Below are 20,272 nucleotides of genomic sequence, written 5' to 3'. Positions count from 1 at the left end.
ATTCATCTGTACACAACCCACGGAGTAGAAGCTTACCTGTTCTGGGCATTAACTTCTGATTTCTCTGTCACTTGTCCTGTTAGATCATCATCTTCCTTTTGCCGCAGCCTCTCCTGTCGAGCCCGTCGACGGCGTTCTCTGGCGGCTTCTTCCTCATCATCATCATTTCTTTGATAGGCTAGTCTGCAATGCATCATTTGAAAGGGGTTAATAAAGATAAGACCATATATATTCATATGTTTTATGAATGATTTGTGCAATCCAAAATACGCCTTCAGTGGTGCTGGCTATGTGATTTAAAGGGACATTGTCAAATACAGAAGTTTATGCAAAAATTTTACTTTGCTTTTTCAATTAGTGCTCTCTTTGACATCACAGCTCCAGATCAGACCACCATGGTGTAGACACAAGGCTGAAAGCCCAGCGTGATCATCTCCCCTAGAAGATTACTACAATGGAATTCATCCTAACTGAAAGGGAAGCAAGATATAAGCCTCTCATTTAGAATGCTAAAGTAAGTGAAGTAATTTGACTGCCTGCAAGGATCTGGAAGGATCTTTTCTCCTACGTCCAGCACTGCACAACAGGCTGTGAAAATGAGTGGGTGGAGGAAGGGATGACTTCTTCAGAAACATTATGTATTAGGCACTGTTGGAAGCAGAATACCTTCCTTGATTAAACCAGTGGCCTAATCTGGTTTGGCATATGTTAGCTTCCTATCAGTCTTACTCTTTGTGAAAGCATAGCAGCAGTGCAAACTTCTCCCCATGTCCCTCTCACCAACACTGTGCCTCAGCAAAGACTTGTTGTTCTCCTCTGGACGCTCTGTAATTTGTCCACATCCTTCCTAAAGTGTGGCACGCAGAATTGGGCACAAAACTGCAGCTGAGGTCTCATCAGTGTCAAGCAGAGTGAGACAGTTACTTCCTGGGTCCCCCATACGACACTCCTGTTGTTACACACCGGCATGATATTAGCCTTTTTTGCAACTGCATCACATTGTAGACTCACGTTCAATTTGTCATCTACTATAACCCCCAGATTCTTTTCAGCAGTATGGCCACCTAGCCAGTTATTTCCCATTTCGTAGTTGTGGATTTGATTTTTTTTCCTATGTGAAACACTTTGCTTGTTTAGTCTAGAGAATAGAAGACTGAGGAGAGTAATGATAAGTCTTCAAATATGTGAAGGGCTGTTATAAAGAGGATGATGATCAATTGTTCTCCATGTCCACTGAGGGAAGGACAAGAAATAAATTGCTATGTTTACAGCAAGGGAGATTTAAGATAGCTATTAGGAAACCCTTTCTAACTATAAGGGTGGTTAAGCACTGGAATAGGCTCCCAAAGGAGGTTGTAGAATCCCTGTCACCGGAGGATTTTAAGAACAGGTTAGACAAAATACCCGTCAAGGATGGTCTAGGTATATTTGGTCCTACCTCAGCACAGAGGCCTGACTAGATGACCTCTTCAGGTCCCTTCCAGCCCTACATTTCTATGATTCTGTGATTCATGCCCTCCTCCCCACAAGAGCTTTTAACTTCTCCTTTTCATTAAAAGTCCTCATCACAGAAAGTGAAGGGTGGGTGAAGTACAGTGGCCACAAATCATGGCAAGGTTGGGAGGGGAGTTCAAAGCAGGAGAGAAGGGGCAGGGAAGACAGAAAAAAAGCCATTGTCATTTGCCATTAATTTAAAGGGATACCAACTATTCATTTAGTTCTAAAATGGAAAGCAAGTGAAAGCAATAACAAACTAATGGGGTCTTAACTATGTTCCTGGAGGCAGACCCCCTGCAATACAAATGCACTGAATAAACTGATTGCAAAAGGACCACTTAACAATGAAAGACTCTGGCTGCATGGAGCCTTACATGTTTTTAGTCCTGTCAGAACTCCAGCTGTGAGAGCCCTCTATTGTGGCTCTGACAGTACTTTGACAAAGGAGTGTTGTGTTTAGCCTCTGGCAGCTGGGCAATGAGGATGGGTGAGTCAGTTTCCACCAGACATGGTTAGTGTGATGTCTAAACCATGACCCTAAAAGATGATGAAGTTGTTTACTCCTCCCTCTATGCACAAACAGAAGGCTCATACACAGCAAAGTGAAGAAACCCCCGTATGCCCTTTTTGAAAATCACCAATCCACCCGAAAGTTAAAAAGGAAACCAAAATATCCTTAACCTGCTACATATGTCAGATGAGGGCAAAACTTATGTTTCCTGTTCTTGGGCCCCTATAATACAAATAATGAGTAAAAAAACCCCCCAAAACTAGTAATATCCCTCAAAGTGGTAGTAACTTTTAAGTGCACCTATTGTATATGTTATACCGAATAGCTTGCCTACAGTATATAGGTACATGCACAAAAACAATGCAACTATCAGATATCAGATGCTACACGCAAAGATTAACTTTTATGTTGGTATGTGTGTGAATTCGTTACTTTTCCTCAATGTTTGATTAGTAGATGCAATAGCAATAATTACTAATAGTATCTTAGTTTTCTGTAGCATATTTTATCCAGAAATGTCCCAAATTACTTTCTAGGCTGTCTCTCTATGGGCTGCTTCACTCATCTCAGAAATGCAACTATTTCTGGAATAAAACATGGCAGCCTTTACAAACCAGTCACACTGTGCAACAGTTAAAATAGGAGGAAAAATTCCTCCAGTTGAAAATGCAGGAGGGAATAGCTAGGGATAATATAATTAGCAACCTTGGTGTTAAGAAAATTGCTCTGGAATCCTTTATGGGATAGATTTTCAATTTGGATGCTCAACTCCCATTGGCCTTCAAAGAGAGTTAGACAATAGGAAAATCAATGGGAGTAAGGCATCTAAGTACCATTTGTGCACTTGACAATCTATTCCTCTGACTACAAAGCTCCTTCTCCCACGCCTGCCTCTCATGTCTTTTTCCACACTATCCTGTATTCATGAAATGCCGTCCATATTCAGCCATAGGTGCTGGAAGTAGTGATGCTGTTGCACCCCCCAGCTTGAAGTGGTTTCCATCATATACAGGGTTTACAGTTTGGCTCAATGGCTCTCAGCAGCCCCACTATACAAATTGTTCCAGCGCCCCTGTATTCAATTCGCAAATACTACCAACCTTGTCTCAAATCTCTCCTAAAATCTCTCTTCCTCCCTGATGCATGAAGAAGCAACTAAGGGTATGTCTATACTGCAATGTAAGCCCAGGGTTAGTGGGACTTCTATCAGCTGACTCATGTTAGGGAACCCTGGTTTGTGTATCTACACTGTATTTTAACTCTATGCTAAGACTTTTCTAACCTATGCTTGAACCTAGGGCTCTGGTGTCCACACTACAATGCACAGACCCAAGTCAAAATAACCATATCCCAGAGTCCCTAATGCCCCCTCCCTGAAATGTAGCCGTTTTAGCCCTAGGATCGTGGTGCACTGTGGGAAAACTTTACTGCCCACCTTGCACATTACCAGGAAGCAGCTCACTTTACAAAAGGTTTGATTGGTTCGTTCTCCATTGCAAACTCAAGAGGCTCTCTGATAGTGTGCTTGCAGATCGGTGATCAGAAGAGAATGGGACAACGCCGACCTGAGCTGCTGCAGTTGGCAAAGGGGTGTGTGTTTGTGGCTTCTGTTCTCAATAGAGTGGATTGCAGATTGTTGGGATAGAGAGGACTAAAGAAGTTGTCCCATGGAATTGTGGGATACTTCTGGCTGATTCCAAGTCAAGTGAGCCTACGTCTGGACTGCAAAGCAATAGGGCTTGGACCCTGGGTCCCGGCTTAACTCAAGTTTGGCCCCTCCAGCCCTCCAGAGTCGTGGGACCCTGGGTGTGAGCCCTGGGTTAGCGCAATTGCAGTGTAGATGCAAGGGAGATTAGCTTGAGCCTGGCCTCTAGCCTGGGCTTACGCTGCAGTGTAGACATATCCTTAGTTTACCATTAAAAGTACATAAACATCTCCAGCGGAACCACCAATACATGCACCCACTATACATGAGTAACTATGTGCTCACTGATGTGATGTGACTGCAGTAACCCATGTCCTTCATCACACTTTCTCCCCCACTGTTTGGTCCTCTCACTAGTTGCATCACATCTAAAATTAGACTAGAAGCTCTTTAGGGCAAAAACCCTGTTTTTGCATTTATGCTGTCCATCATCTAGCACACTTTTAATGCAAATAGTAAATAACAAAATAAAGAAGCCCAGACCTCAGTGCTACATATCTGAGAGAGGGTTATTTGATAACCATAATGACCTTTGTTACTTCTCTATAATCCACCCTTGAAGAGCTATTTTGATATGCTGAATCCACGCAAACTGCGCTTAACCAACCTTACATCCATTTGTCACGTTCTGCAGATGTGTTTTTCTTTCCAGGTAAGTTTCTGTATTCCGTTAGCTACTCTGCTATATTAAGCAGTGAGAAAACAGCTTGCACTCAACAGGTCCTCCACACTTTCTGACACCTGATACATCTTATTAAACATTCAGATGAGAGGAAGATGGCTGGAAACTGCCTCCTGCCTCTCTACCAAAGATGATGCGCTCTTTATCCAAGTGATGATAGGAAAAGAGCAGAGAGTTGGCTGCTTCTTTGATTAAACTCTCTATGCTTATGACATGGAAAATAAATTGTAATCTATGATCATTCAACTGTGTCAAAGTCCTGAAGCGTGTTAACATAGCTCTCTTGTTAATCATTAGTAATAAGACCTTATTACTATTATAATACCTTACTACAGTGCATGTGAAATACTGGAAACCAAAAATTCCATTTGCCCCACAGGACATTTCCTACTCTGCAATGTGGATTTTATTAATTAACACTGAGTTCCTGCAAAAATAGACATTTGTCCCTGCAGAACAGGTGGAATAATTTTTAAACCTCCGGGGGTGAAATCTTGGCCCCATTGAAGTCAATGGCAAAACTCCCTTTGACTTCAAAAGAGCCAAGATTTCACCATAGGACTTTCTGTGACAGATCTGTGACTAGAGCTATGTGTGAAACTCGTGGTTTTGGTTTATACAGGCTCACACAAACTTTCTCAGGTTTTGGTTCATAAAGATTTTGCATCCTCTGCGTTTTATTTTGAGTTTGGGATTTGAATAAAGCTAAAATACTGAATGGGAATCTCAGCCAAGGTTAGAACGCTTTTGTGCCATAACCATTCAATACCATCAAGCTTCAGTTGGTTTCCACTTGGAATCACAAATCAGCTCAAACCTCAAACTCATCCCAGGCTTTCTGGTTTAGAGTTTCTTTAAAAAATGTTGCCCAGCTCTCATGTTAAATAAAAGTAATAATAGTAATATATCTATATTATGGTAGCACTGAAATGTCCCAATCAAAATGGGAGGCCCACTGTAGCAGGCATTGTACAAACACATAGGAACACATGGTCACTGCCCTAAAAAGAACTTATGGTCTTATTTAATACAAGGTGCAATTACAGAATAGGAGGGAATGTGGGGAATTCATCAGGGAATGGAAGGGGAGGCAGAAGAAGGTTGCAATGAAAACATGTAGTTCCATTGATTAGTTATAAGCTGAACCTGATGGTTCTAAATCCTTACAGGGTTATAATTTAAACTATATTAATAAATATCAGCAATCGCCTAACCCAACTTGTCATGAACCTCATCCAGTGGTTGGCAAAAGCTGGAAAATAGGTGTCTTAACTGTGGAGATTGCCAAGGAATCCAGATGTGACAGGGAAGTGACCAACTTAAGCTGGTCTCACTACTCCACTAGAGAGGGGAAACTGAGAATGAAAGAGATACCTGTGCGTCTGAGCAGAGATTCTGGCTGCAGGAAGTCAGAGGGGTGCAAACAATTTCAAAACAAATCTCACCTCCCCAAGGTTTCTGAATTTTTGTAAATGGTCCAGCTTCCTTCCCCACAGCATGTCCCCCATATACTATTAAGCCTTTTTCTCTTCTCCTTGAAAATACCGCCACAGGTGGAAATAGCATGCTCATTCTACCAACCAATGCACACTGAACCAGCTGCACAAACATGCACGACTGTAGGCTGAATAAAATTTTCTATTGCACATATCCAGTAAGCTATTTTCAAATGGCTAACATTTTGTTATCTTGAAGCGTTTTATAGTTTGGGTCCTGCACATCTTGGAGACTGCTTACTCTCTGTGTGTTCCAGCAGGGGAAATGAGATCAGACCGTGTATACATCCAAGTACTGTACTGGTATGTGTCCTATCTGCATAGCTTATTTCTAAGGCATGTAGAACATTAGTATCTAAACACCAAGACAGTGGATCAGTAGATCTGTACGGCTGGAGGCTGGTGCCAGAGGAGGGACTTCAGTAGAAGACCTTTGACACCAGCCTTCGCTCACAAACTTGCTCCATCAGAGCTGGGTTAGTTAGCCTTTAGAGCTCATTGAAAGGCCTGTCTAGGCTCTTCCTGAGGGGATGGGTGGAGTGAGGATGGAGTCTGTTATTATACAGGTTGGGGAGTTCCCTTTGTGTTATTGTTACAGTTGCGAACAGTCCCTTATTAGAGGGGACATCCCTTATTTTATCATCTCTGTACAACAAGATCAGGAGTTGCTGAATGCTGCAAAAAGTAGCAAGAAATATGCCTAGCGAATGTAGTTGAGTGCTGCTTATTAATTATTCTTAATAAGAAGAATAATTAATAATATCTGGAGAAGGGGTGGGGAGGGAATGTTAAGAAAAAAGTCCTTTATTTTTTAAATACAACATTGGCAACCCTAGTTATTGTTGATATTCTGTCAATTTATAGTTACTACTGCATATGCTTCTAATGTTTTATTGTGCATATACTTTGTATTGTAACAGACACACTTCAAAACTATGAATATAAACAAATGCAATCAATTTTTTTCCAAATCTAGCCAAGGCACAAGTTGCCAGTGAGAGTTACATTTATGTCAAGTTTCATGTTTCAAACTTCAGCTGTTTTGCTCACGCCTGACTTAAAAAGTGTGGTTACATTTTTTTTATTACTGGAAAAATTCTATTTTTTCCTCTTACTCCATTGTACTCAAAAAGTTGTAGGGATTCTGCTCAAACTTATTAAAAAAAAGATTCACTTTTGTGTATGGACCTAGCCTAGAAATGTTAATGTTTCAGAGAGACATGCATCAGTGAAAGCAGGAGGTTATAGTGGAAATTCAGAATCATGATTATAGTGATCCTGGCTTAGCCATCACAATTATCTGTATGTGCATTCATTTTAATACTTAATAATAAGATCTTTCTGTCTCATGCTTTTGAATTTGATTCACAGGATTTTGTTTCTCACATCTGATTTCGCAGAGAAAATAATAAAAAGAACCATTGGTGGGCCGTTAAAGTCAGACAAATTAAAATGAGAAATAAGGCACAAATTGTTAACAGTGAACGTGATGAACCATTGGAACAAACTACCAAGGAAAGTGGTGGATTCTCCATCCTTTGCTGTCTTCATATCAAGCCTGGATGCCTTTCCTGAATTTTTGGGCTCATATTATGCCCTGCAATATACAGGAGGTCAAACTAGATGAACTACCTTCTGGACTTAAAAACTATGAATCTCCTGCCATTGACCTGACTTTGCCTTTTTGTTTCTTCAAGACCCCCCTGTTTCTCATGTATTTTTGGTCTTTTTGTCAACAGTTTCTTAGCTATTTCAAAGATCTTCCTAGAGTACATATTCTAGGTGGGCTAACTGCATACGTATTCCATCAGTGCAGCTCTCCAGGGGCAATGAAAAGCATGGCAGACCTTTACATACGGTGGTCTCACCTGTGTCTTCTGCACAACTGCAGCTTTTCTTATTTCTGATGTCCTTATTCACTTTGTGTACCCTCATTGATTTTAAAGGCATGATTTTCACTAAGGAGAGATATTTATTCAATATGAGTAAGGGAATCAGAATCTGGCCCTAAGTATTTTTCTTTCAGTCTTTGCATCCTGAATATCCTGCTTTTCGTTATGATTCCTATTTTTGCCGATTTTAGGCATCAATATGAAACATGGCAATGTTAAATAGGGTATACTACTGCAATAAATGGAAGCTTGTACTAAGCCAGATGCTCCACTCTTTATATCAGTTGAGGATCTGGCCCCTTGCATTTTTCTGTGAGAGAAAAGGTAAGTATAGGAAAGAAAATTTCCATCTGACAGATCAGCTTGTATCTTTCATTCTTTGAGGTTTGTTCCCCTTTGATGTGGTGGAGCATTAAACCCTTGCTCTTAACTAAGGAAAGAACAGATTCATTCATCCGTTTTAGGGAATCTGCAAAGAGTGAAAGCAGAATGTTTCACATTTTGGCACAAGGCAGGGCCGGCTCCAGCAGGTGCTTGGGGCGGCCAAGGGAGAGGGGCGGCACCTGAGGCAATTCGGGGGCGGCAGGTCCCTCACTTCCTCTAGGAGCGAAGGTGTTTTTTTTTTTCTTTTTTGCTTGGGGCGGCAGAAATGCTGGAGCCGGCCCTGGCACAAGGTATAAAAAAGTGATGAGCAGATCAATGATCACAGGGGAAAGTGATTCCATATTAAAGAGAATGTTACTTTGTGGATACCTAGTCATTCCTGCCTAGTAGCAGGAGAAAGGCAAAAGGAGGAACATGTTTGTAGGTAAGCATTGTATATTCAGAACTGTGCTTAAGCCCCTGGGATAGATCCTGCCTTCCAAAATCAGAGGCCTCCATTGAAATGTGGACCTCAGTTTTTCCCAATAATTTGGCATATCCAGCCAAATTCACCCCCCACAGTTCCCTGGTTCATGATGACACTATTGTTTTGTTTTTAGATCCAGGTCCTAAAACCCAGACCTTGCAGTTGAAGCCAGCATATCATATCACTGCCTTATTGTGTACAAAGGCAAAATGACTCATGCGTGCCCCTGTTATTTTTTCATGGCAGAAAACTGATGATCTGTTTCATAATGTGAAATGCAAGCAGATTCTCTGACCACATCCAAATAGCTCTGGAAACTGCCTCTGAGTACCTCAGCACAAATCGCATGCAGGGCTGTAAACATGAAGGGTAAAAACCTTCAGCTACTGAAATAATGTCAAATTTGCATCCAACATATATTATATGCAGATAAAAGGGTTTGTTGGAAGGGTCCCAGTAAAGTTTGAAATTCTCTCAACATGTGGAGTCTATAATGGTTTGCAGTTTCACTTCATCCACAATAGATGAGCAGTGTATTGTATTAAACCTGTTTTAATTCAGAGGCTTTAAGACAAAGAAACAACAATAACCGAGAAGAAAACAATAATTAGCAAAGTTTCTTATGGGCTTCGAACCACTGAATGTTAGTCTATGACTGCTTTCCTTAAAGCTTAGTGGAATTCACCCAGAAATCCTACATATGGGCCATTCAAAGAAGTGCACATAACAAGATAACAATCTCAAAAGGAAGACAGTAAAAGTTAATTTCTGCATCTGCACGTGCCATTGTGATCATTGCTATATTTGTTGCTACCGTAGCAAATTGCTTTCTACTCTATGCGACCACCTCTACTTTTTAGTGATTTATTACAAATGTCATATTCCAAACCACCATAGGCCAAATCCTTACTCAGTCCTTTTCAGGCAACATGACCAGGGCTTTTAGCCTGAGTAAGACATGACATCAGGATTTGCTTCAGAATATTACCCACAATTGCTACAAGCCAAATCATGAACTTTCCTCTCAATGCGAGTATGTGCAATGGGGCACTGAATCAGGCTGCAGTCTCTAGGCCTGACTGTATCACAAATAAATAATAAATGAAGTTGTAACTCACTTTTTACTGATTTCTTACTCGGCCTAAACGCCAAGTGAAGTCACCGGGAGGTTTGCTTAAGTAAGGAAGACTGAATGAAAAAGCAAGCAAAGATTCCAGGATTCCACCTGTATTTTTGTAATTTAAGAAAAGATTTCTTGAGTTTTATTTTTTTATGAAATAGTAGATTGGGAGTGTGAAACTTGCATTTCCTTAGAGAGACTTTTACACTGATATCAATGCCATGTGTAATATACTTAAACCATAAGCCCAGTTACTTTGAATGTGGTTTTATTTTTACTAATTTACCTTGCCACTGTTGCTATATTTAAGGCAGAAATATTTAAGGCTGAAAAAAAGTTGTTGTTGTTACAAGCCTATTTTCAGAACCCTCCAGTCAACCACAATGCTGAGTTCAGCAGAGGTACAATCACAAAAGAAAAACTGGTGGGGGGATTGGAGTGAAAGCACATGATGAGTTCTGCAGCCTTACTGAGAGGAACCTCAATGGGATAGTAACAAATTAGAGGGCACATGCCCATTTTTCACCCTCTGTCAGCATTTATACTCATGAAATTCTGGAAATTTCCATTAAAACAGACTGTAGGATCACACACAGGGTTGTTCCTCCGCTACAGCTGGAGCAGAAAGTGAAACAGGATTGTGACTAGGAAGCAGAGCCCAGATACACATTTAGAAGGCTAAATCTGGGTTTAAAGTATCTAAATCCCAGTTTGGGCTCCACTGTGAGCCACAAAACTCCCACTGAATGCTGTAGGCACCTAAACTCACTCAGTGCCTAAATTTTCAGGATAAAAGTTCCCTAAGTTTCTGCCTCTAGAGATGTGCATTGCTGCCTCCCTCCTGCCTAAGCTCCAGCAATAAACCATGAGAAGATAGGCAGTCAGCTGCCTAAATCATGTTCAGGGCCCAATCCAGTAGGGATGCTCAAAAGCCACCTAGCAGGATGCATCCAAATTCAAAATCTGGCAGGAGGTGGAGGTGTCCCCACATTATAACTTTTAGTCCAGTGATTACAGCACTCACCTGGTTTGTGAAGACCCAGGTTCAATTCTTCCCTCTGCCTGGGGGTGGATGGGGAGAAAGGATTTGAACAGGGGTCTCCCACTGCTCAGGAAGGTACTTTAACTACTGAACTAAAAGTAATAAGTTGGGCACCACCAGCACCTCCTGCCATTTTGTGTGGGGTGATGCAGGGGCCTGACTCATTCCCACAAATAATGCCTTAGGCGCCCAAACTGCCTGACTCCAGGTGGCAGATTCCCATTCTGAATCGTTGGATCTGGTGGATCGCTAAGTAGAAATAGGCACCTCCCTGCAGGACTTAGGTGCCTATCTCCATGAGAAGGCCAGGACTTAGCATACACTCCTCTTGTCAGCATCTCTCACTGACTAGCTTAGATGGCTCCCCACCTAGACCAGTGGTTCTCAAAGCTGGTCCACCGGTTTGTTTACCTGCCGCGTCCGCAGGTTCGGCTGATTGCGGCTCCCACTGGCCCAGGTTCGCCGCTCCAGGCCAATGGGGGCTGGAGGAAGCGGCGCGGGCCGAGGGATGTGCTGGCCACCCTTTCCGCAGCCCCCATTGGAGCGGTGAACCATGGCTAGTGGGAGCCGTGATCGGCCGAACCTGTGGACAATGCAGGTAAACAAACCGGCCTGGCCTGCCAGGGGCTTTCCCTGAACAAGCGGTGGACTGGCTTTGAGAACCATTGGCCTAGAGTACTGGCTTTTGCGGATCACATTCTAAAGCACTTATCTCTTCCCATTCATTGTACAGGGGCCTAGGCACCTAACTCAGGCTTTGTGGATCACAGTATGTTCCTCTATTATCTAGGAGCCTAAAAGTTAGAGACCATGATGCTCAGAGTTGCAACACCTCAGGCCCTTTGTGGATCAAGCTCCTATTGAAACACAAGTGTCTGAAATCATTGCAGAGGGGATAGCTTACAATTACTGACCAACTGAACTGATTTCTGTACAAATGTTCTGTTCTCATCGAGTCTTTCCTGATATGCAAACCTTTCTTTAAATACAAGGAGAAGAATTTCATTGAATTAAGCCATCCCATCTGCAGCCTAGACGCATTAAGCTGTGATCCTATCAGAGCTCACATACTAAACAGGATTAGGCCTGCTCAGTGCTGTATTTGAGAAGAAGTGCTGCACAGACAGCTTTCCTGGTAATTCAGTAGGTGGATTGTAATGCATCCGAAGAAGTGGGCTGTAGTCCACAAAAGTTTATGCTCTAATAAATTTGTTAGTCTCTAAGGTGCCACAAGTACTCCTGTTCTTTCAATAGGTGGAGTTTTTTTCCTGTAACTTACCCACCAAGATGTCAGAAGAAGACATAAGTTATATAAGATATAAACAGCATCCATCCTACTACAGTCATATCTTAGACTTTTTTACACCTGGTAGTAGCATGTAAACAGGCTTGAGGGATTGTACAGAGGTGTCTTTACTAGGCCTTTTACAAAAAAACTATGTCACTGTACCTACCTCTGGCTCAACTCTGCTGACTGTAGCCATGATAGCAGCTGTAATGCACACAGGGTTCCAGGTGACCCTTGGAATGTTAAGCACCAAGGCTTGTAACTCTGCCCAGAGCAACACTTACAGTTGTGGTGCACAAAGCACAAGTTTCCTCTAGCACATGTGGGAGCTACCTTGGTGGCAGCAGCAATGAGAAATGTAAGCAAAGCTTCAACCGCATAGGCTCGGCCTAGGTGGTAGCATGGAACTGTAACGGGAATGAACTTAAACCACTTTATGCGTCATATCTGAATTTGGGCCTGTAATTGCAGTCATTTTTTTTTTTACAGATAATGTGATCTAATTTTATTTTTATTTCTAGTGTTAATAATAATAATAATAATAATAATAAAAAATCGGATGCACTCATCCAAATTAGCATACAGGAAAGAAGCTAGGATCCAGGAAATGCAAAAGCTGAGTGCTTATAAATTGAAATGTGTCTCTGTGACCTGGAAACCAGAGTCCCTGGCCTCTCAACTTCATCTCTTCCACCACTTTTCATCCTGGTTGCCTATTCGGAAAACTTTTCTGTGCACGTGTAAGTCTGACAGTGCTGCACTAGGAAATAGAGAGCTTTCTTAACACACCAATACTTGCATTTCATTTCCCTTGTGAAAAATTAATAGAACGGATGTAATATGCAAGTGCAGCATGTTCAATATAGATCACACACACAAAAAGCTTTGTCAATTTTGAGTTAAGGTTGCTCAAGTGAATTTCCTATCAACACATGCACTAAAAACAAGAATATCATCCAATTAAGACGACGTTAACATCCAGACCAACCTCAATCATGTGTTCACCACCCACACATCACAACACCCAAATGCCCTCATAGACTCCTCAGCTGCAAAGCAAACTTACAACATATAGCCATTCATCATGCACGCAGGCAGCCATGGCGGATGTGACATTTCAGCCAAACATCGCCTTAGAAAGCTGTGAGGTTGCAAAAGTTGTGAATTTTAATAAAAAAAAATAATTTCCCCATGTTTTGATTGGCTTTGAGCACCTAAAACTTGAAGTGAAGAATGCCACCATAACTGATCAAAAAAGCAGGGGAATTGTGTAGAATATATGTACTCAAACTGCATTTTGTTCAAGATGGCAGGGCTAACTCCCCCACTTCTGCCAAAAGTGCCACATGATCTTTAATGACTACAAGTGGTCAGGGCCTATTTTTTGTGTAATCTCAAAGATGGGAGTTAATACTATTCTAGGACCCATGAATAGAGGGGCCTAAGGTTCTGAATGATCCCCCTGAGAATATAGGGGTGGTGCTGTCTCCTGAAGTAATTTATTATTGCTCAGTGCCAGAGGTGTCTCTGAAGACACCCACCACAGTTTCCAGAAATACAGGAAAGTCTGTGCTGCATGAACAATGCATGCTGCATGGTTGTTGTTTTTTTACAAAAGGAGTCTGAAGAAATTAACTTTGTCAGACATCACTTCACCACCAAGAACATCAAATGAAAATAATCTCTAAAAAAAAATTGCAAAAAGGTGACAACCCCTCTCATATTGCAGCAGACTAAATATTGAAATAAAAGTTGTAGACAACGGGAAAGCAACTGCTCTAAGAAAACGACACGCATTGAAACACAGTGGACTGTGAAGTCTTATGTTAATTGAAATAAACCACATTAGGGAAAAAATGGTATTACAAATATGTTCAGAGCTACAACATATGGTGTGTGGAAAAGAACTAACAAGAATCAGATGTCACAAAGTTTTGCCTGTGCTGATTCTTTGTACAAACACTAGAGGGATACTGTGTGTGGAGAATTTGTTTTAAGCGAAACTTATGTCTGTTTTTAAAAAGGACTTCAAAAACAAGCCTCTGTCTCTCTTTCATGCACTTAAGAAACTTCTTGGCGACAGTGCAGGTGATTAGGAGACAGTTTCACTGAGACAGTACAGGAATCATGAGCACTGATCCTGTTGTTTGCTAACAGGATTAGAGGTAGGTTCATTCCATGCATGACTCTGAAAGTTAATCCTGGTATGTCTTCCACCTTCATGAAAGGCAAAAATTCTTCCCAGAAATGAATTGCCCAATAAAGATATGCAAGATCATGTACAGTTTTATTAACAGCACACTATTGCTACCATTATTTGCCCGGTTTGTGCAACAATTTACAGAAAGGGCCATTTAAAAAGCCGCAAACTTGCAATACAATGATTCATAACTAGAGCTGGACAAATAATGCAAAATATATTTTGCCTATATTCATTTGAATTTTTAAATACATCTACTTCAAGTTTGTTCATGTCTCTTTATTGGTTACAGTAACTCCTCACTTAACGTTGTAGTTATGTTCCTGAAAAATGCGACTTTAAGCGAAACAATGTTAAACTAATCCAATTTCCCCATAAGAATTCATGTAAATGAGGGGGTTAGGTTCCAGGGAAAAAAATTTCACCAGACAAAAGACTATATTATATATATATACACACACACACACACACACACACACACATACACAATATAAGTTTTAAACAAACAATTTAATACTGGTACACAGTGATGATGATTATGAAGCTTGATTGAGGTGGAGGAGTCAGAGGGTGGGATATTTCCCTTACTGCTAAATGATGAACCAGCAATTGGCTGAGCCCTCAAGGGTTAACTCTCTCACTCTGCAAGGCAGCAGGAATGGAGGGAGATATGCACATTTCCCTTAAGTACACTGCCGTGTTAATTAGATCAGCTTGCTGAGACCGCAGCCCTGCTCTATGGAAGATGGGGTAAGCGAGGTGCAGGAGCAGGGTGGAGGGGGACACCCTGACATTAGCCCCCCTCTTCCTTCCCTTCCCCCCAGCACAGCAAGCAGGAGTCTCAGGGAGCAGCTCCAAGGCAGAGGGCAGGAGCAGCACATGGCAGTGGGGGTGGGACACAGCAGGCAGCTGCTGCACAGGGAATTTAGGGGAGCGGGGAGCTGATAGGGGGCTGCCAAGCCCCCACCAGCTAGCTGCAAAGGGCTGTTCTTCCTGCAAGCAGTAGACAAAGCAGGCAGCTGCCAAACGACGTTATAAGGGAGCATTACACAACTTTAAACGAGCACGTTCCCTAATTGATCAGCAACATAGCAACAAAACATTAAACGGGATGACTTTAAGTGAGGAGTTACTGTACTTTCCATTAATATGCTAGCAAATTAGGTTACTGGCAGGAAAGTTTGCCAAAATAGTGTGTTTTAAGTGAATACTGTAAAATATTTATGGAAAATGAATTTGGAATTCACAATAAGTGAATATTCATATTGGAAATCTGAAGCTGAGAGTCACTCTTCTCCAGTCAGGGAAGAGAAACATGCCGCAGAACTTGAATGTCCAGTCAAAATACATTCAATTTCAAGTATCAAATATTTGTTACCAAATTACCTCGGAACCAAGAATTATTGACAGAAAATATCCAAACATTAATTTTGAAAAACTAATAAATCAGAGAAAATGACAATCTGCTTGCAAGAAAATATGGATACACTTTTCAGAAATGCCTGTGTGATTTAGGTCCCTATGTTCCATTGTCTTTCAATGAGATGTAGCTTCCTAGAGGTTTGTCTACATGGAAGAATTGACTGGACTAGCTACCCGTGTGGACACTTTATTCTGGAAAAATTAGTGCACTTCTAAAAGAGAGTAATTATCCTGGAAAAAAATCACTTTTATTCTGGAATAGTGTCCATGTGGGGTGTTTATTCTGGAATACCTATTGCAGAATAGTTTATTCTACAATAGCTGGTCAATTTCACCATGTAGACAAGCCCTAAGTCACTCAGGCTATTTTGAAAAATTTGCTCTTTCTGAGCAGAAAAGGGTGCAATATTCACTGAGTACGTGTTCATTACAAATTATTCACGAGGCCCTGTTCATAATTCAGCAGCATACTTTTCTATTCCCCACGTCCATTTACTCTCTTGCCTGACTGGCAGCTCAGAGCTGCTGTGCTCAGCGTGCTCCCAGCCTTCTCTGTTGTTCCTGTCCTGAAACCTAACCCTTACCTAGGACTCTTATGGTACTTGTCTGGGTCCAGCCCAGTAGATAGGCAAGTTACCCAGATACTGCATTTTTCACTTTTACGCAGCTGGCAATATCAGCAGAGAGACAGAGGACTGAATATGGCTGGAGAATGAGCTACTTTCTAAACCCTACAAATGATCACTCTAGAATAGTGATTGGAGCACATGAGCTAGTTAGACTAGTGTAGCAGAAGCTTGTGGTACCACTGCTCATGCTGCAGGTACATGTTCTGTAGAAAAACAGAGGCATTGCAACCCGAGCCCTTTCACCAGGACAGAATTCACATTTTAAAGAAACAGTAACTGAAAATTCATTGTTAAATACAAAATATATTTAAGTGCCAAGGCTCCTGGTGTAATCCATTAAATTCCCACGATGAACATTCAGAGTGATGGCTATTTCCCAATCATTGTTACATTAATACTTGGCACTTACAAAGCTCCTTTCATGAAAGAATCTCAAAGTGCTTTACAGACACTAATGAATTAACCATCATAACAGCCTTGTGTACTCCACAATATGGGTACTGTTATCCCAATTTACAGAAAGAGAAACTGGGGAATAAAGGATTTACCCAAGACCACATAGCAGATAAGTGGTATAGCTGAGGCCAGAACTTAGGGATGTGATCCAAAGCTCACTGAAATCAATGTGAGTCTTTCCATTGACTTCAAATGGGAATCGTAGAAGCTATTGGATGAATCCCTCCTCCGAGTCCTCTGCTCTAACCACTATCCTGCACTGACTGCCATCTCTGAGCCTGGGTATTGTAGCACATATGATATCCACTGGGATAGCAGATTGTTCTCAGATTTCTCTACTGGCAGAGTCCTGAACAAAGAGGCAAAGTTTTCTTGCTTTTCTCTGTGCAAGCAATAGCCTAAGGCCATGTCATAATGGCACTTTTTTACTTAATATCTTCTGTTGTCAGATATTTTTAATCAGAAGTTTCAATGTTTAAAACACTTTGTGGGAGCTGGGGAGTGGGAAAGGAGCTGGTTGTACCTTTTCCTTTGCTGTTAGGCATCTCCAAGCCATGATTCCTCAAAGATGCTTCAGGCTGCCAGAGGCTCAGCGTGCCTCAGCACAATCTGACGCCTCCTCGAAGCACTGTGACATAGATTGAGATGGTACTGCCTGAGTGTGTGAAAAAAGCTAGTGTGATAGGGTGGAAAGACCCTGCCCTACCATCAACTGACAGGAAGTTAACTTGCTGCCAAACTCTGCTGCTTCCCACACTTGAACTGATGAAAAAGGTTGGGTTCTTGAAGTACAGCTTCTAAATAATGGCTCAAGGAGAAATTAGTAGCCAAAACTCTAATTCTTTCAGTCCCACCTACACTGTGGAAACTATCACTCTGGAAGACCCAGTCACAACATGGTTCTCCTTTAACACACGCCAGTCTTGCAAGGTAGATGGGACCAAACCATATTTTAGCCAAGTTCTCATAGTGTGCTGCAATCTTGGATTTCACAAGGCTGTAGCACAATTGAGGTAAATGGCAAAAACATAGTTCTGTCTCACCAACACTGCAAAAGTGAAGGGTGTTACCCACATCAAGGGGATGACCAAGGAAGATTTTCACACAATAGATGGGATTTTAGGAGAATGTTATTCACAGAGAGAAATACTGAGGTTAGCAGTGCTCTACCTAAGCAAAGAGTTTTGGGAAAGGCAATCCTCCAAACCATAGCAATACGATAGGCTTTGTTTTAGCTCAACTGGGCCCTTTTCTTGTGGTTAAGGTGCTGCACTGGGACTCAGGAGATCTAGACTTAGTCCCATCTCTTCCATAAATTTCCTGTGTGACTCTGGACACATTACTTAATTTCCCTGTGCCTCAATTCCCTATCTGAAAATGGGAATAATTCTACCTCCCAAGAATGTTTTGGTGGGGGCCACACCAGTATCTGCATAGAAAGATTTGAGTAAAATAATTTAATCTGAAAACACTTTTATTGTCATAAAGCTTGAAGACAGTGTTGGTTGGATATTTTCTGGCAAAATGTTTTTCCTTAGGAAAATGTCTATTCATTGAAAGCAAAAGATTTTGAAGAAACACGTCAATTTTGACAAAATGTCATTAGATAAAACACCCCAGCATGAATCCTTTCAATCTGTTGAAATGTTCCATTTCAACATTTTCGGGACAAAATATTTAGATTTTTCATTTCAAAATGACTTCTCTTTTAGATATTCATTTTATATTGTAATTAAAAAAAATAAAACTTCAAAATCAGAATGAAACATTTAGCTTTTATAGAAACTACACATTTTGATCAAGCCCAAAACAATTTTGTTTTGTTTTTCAATTTTTTTTCATGGAAAATTTTGAAATGTTTGTTTGCGTTCCATTTTGAAACAGAAAAGTTTTTTGGAATCACAGAATTTCCCCCAACACAGAAAATCCAATTCCAGTCCAGTTCTACTTGAAGTAAAAGACTGTGAAAAATATCTTCCTCATGCAAGCTCATCTGCTGGAATGTACTTATAGGTTCTACCACCTTACCGCTCTATATTGGTATACCACATAAAATGCTTTATTGCTAATACACAGAGCTAAGTGAATGCATTAGGGCTGGGCACTTCGGATAAAATAAAATCCCTTTCTGAACCTTTGCCCAAAACTCCATCAGCACATTCACACAATTGTTTTTAAAGGTTCAGGACAATTCAGCCAAGGTTCCAGTATCTCCCTTCCTGTATCTAAAGGGAACTGATCCCAAAATCGCTACTGCCTCCTTCTTCATTGGTTCTCTCTTCTTGCAAAACACAAGTAGTCTCTGCTATTCCTTTCCCCATGGCACTTCAATAGGCATCTCTAGCTTCTTTATCCACCCTTATGATCCTTTAATAATCTCCCTTCCCGATGGACACCCGTTACCTTTGAAGCCCAGAAATAGTATCAGCCTTTTCATGGCCCAGGTTATCACCGAATTAAAATCCTTCACGCTCAGAGGGGCCAAATTCTGGGACGCAACGGTCAAACCCTGTTTTCATATACACCTCATGCAATCCCACTGGCAGAAGTGAGATTGCACGGATGTAAATTAGGGCAGAATATGCCTCACCGTAAATAATTAAATAACACTTGTACAGAACTTCAATGATGAAAAGCGCAATATACGTGCTAAGTATTGTTGAACTTCCTGAGCAAACCTAGTTCTAACTCAGTGGCAGTGGGGCCCAATATGGAGGCTGCCAACAGTACTGGATGCTGCCTAGCCACCTAGACAGCCTCCTCCTCCCACTGAACCACCACCAGACAAAGGGATTCCCTGTAACAGCAATCCTGGAACTGGATCATCAAACAGAAGAGGGTTAAGCAAGGGCTGTCCAAGACACGGGGCCAAATTCTGCTCTCAAATATAACTGTACTCAGTTGAACTACAAGGAATTGTACTGGAGAGGAAAATTTGGCCCTAAGTGACTATTCAGGTCACAAACAGTCCCAATGAGCATCATAAAGATGGAGAACTGTCAGACAGAGAGAGGGAGAGAGAGAGATGGTAGCAGTCAAGAGATAGCACTGTTACCCAAAGTTTTGCAAGGTTGTATAGTGTGTGAACACATTTTTAGTCTTAGAAAGAAAATTCTGTGTTGTAGGTTCTGTTATGTAGATTCTTAGGGGTGAATTGTGACAAGCAGCAAGAGAGTTTGTTCTCTGCCTTAATCTCTTTAATTAGAGTCAATTTTTGAGGCAGAATTATGCCTTGAGAATTGGGCATCAATGTTTCTGCTGAGATTCCTGAGAGACATGATTGCCTGCATGGTGGTTGTGACCACTTCTATTCCAGGACTAGTGCATACGTGTAAAGAAAACAAGTTGCACTAAGAATATACCCAGAGTCTGGGTAAGTGATTTCTCATCCAATGGGAAACTAATCTGCAAGGCCCTGGGCATCTGCTATAGCTCAGTAGAGGGGCAAAAATATGATAAATATTTCAGCTTGTTTATCAAGT

The 20,272-nt window shown here is 41.3% G+C and overlaps 1 protein-coding gene across 5 annotated transcripts in view; it reads right to left on the bottom strand.

Annotated features, from left to right (window-relative positions):
• CALD1 (caldesmon 1) overlaps positions 1 to 20,272 on the bottom strand; it is a 250,396-nt gene that overhangs the window by 35,110 nt on the left and 195,014 nt on the right. For all 5 annotated transcript variants that reach the window (XM_034781621.1, XM_034781588.1, XM_034781615.1 and 2 more), the window contains one exon: positions 37 to 183. In XM_034781621.1, coding sequence (XP_034637512.1) covers positions 37 to 183 — 147 coding nt within the window. The remainder of the gene's footprint in view (positions 1 to 36; positions 184 to 20,272) is intronic.

Source organism: Trachemys scripta, chromosome 1 (assembly GCF_013100865.1).
Source record: "Trachemys scripta elegans isolate TJP31775 chromosome 1, CAS_Tse_1.0, whole genome shotgun sequence".
NCBI lineage: Eukaryota > Metazoa > Chordata > Testudines > Emydidae > Trachemys > Trachemys scripta.
The sequence above is the reverse complement of the archived record's forward strand: the minus strand, read 5'-3'. Positions and strand labels throughout refer to the sequence as shown.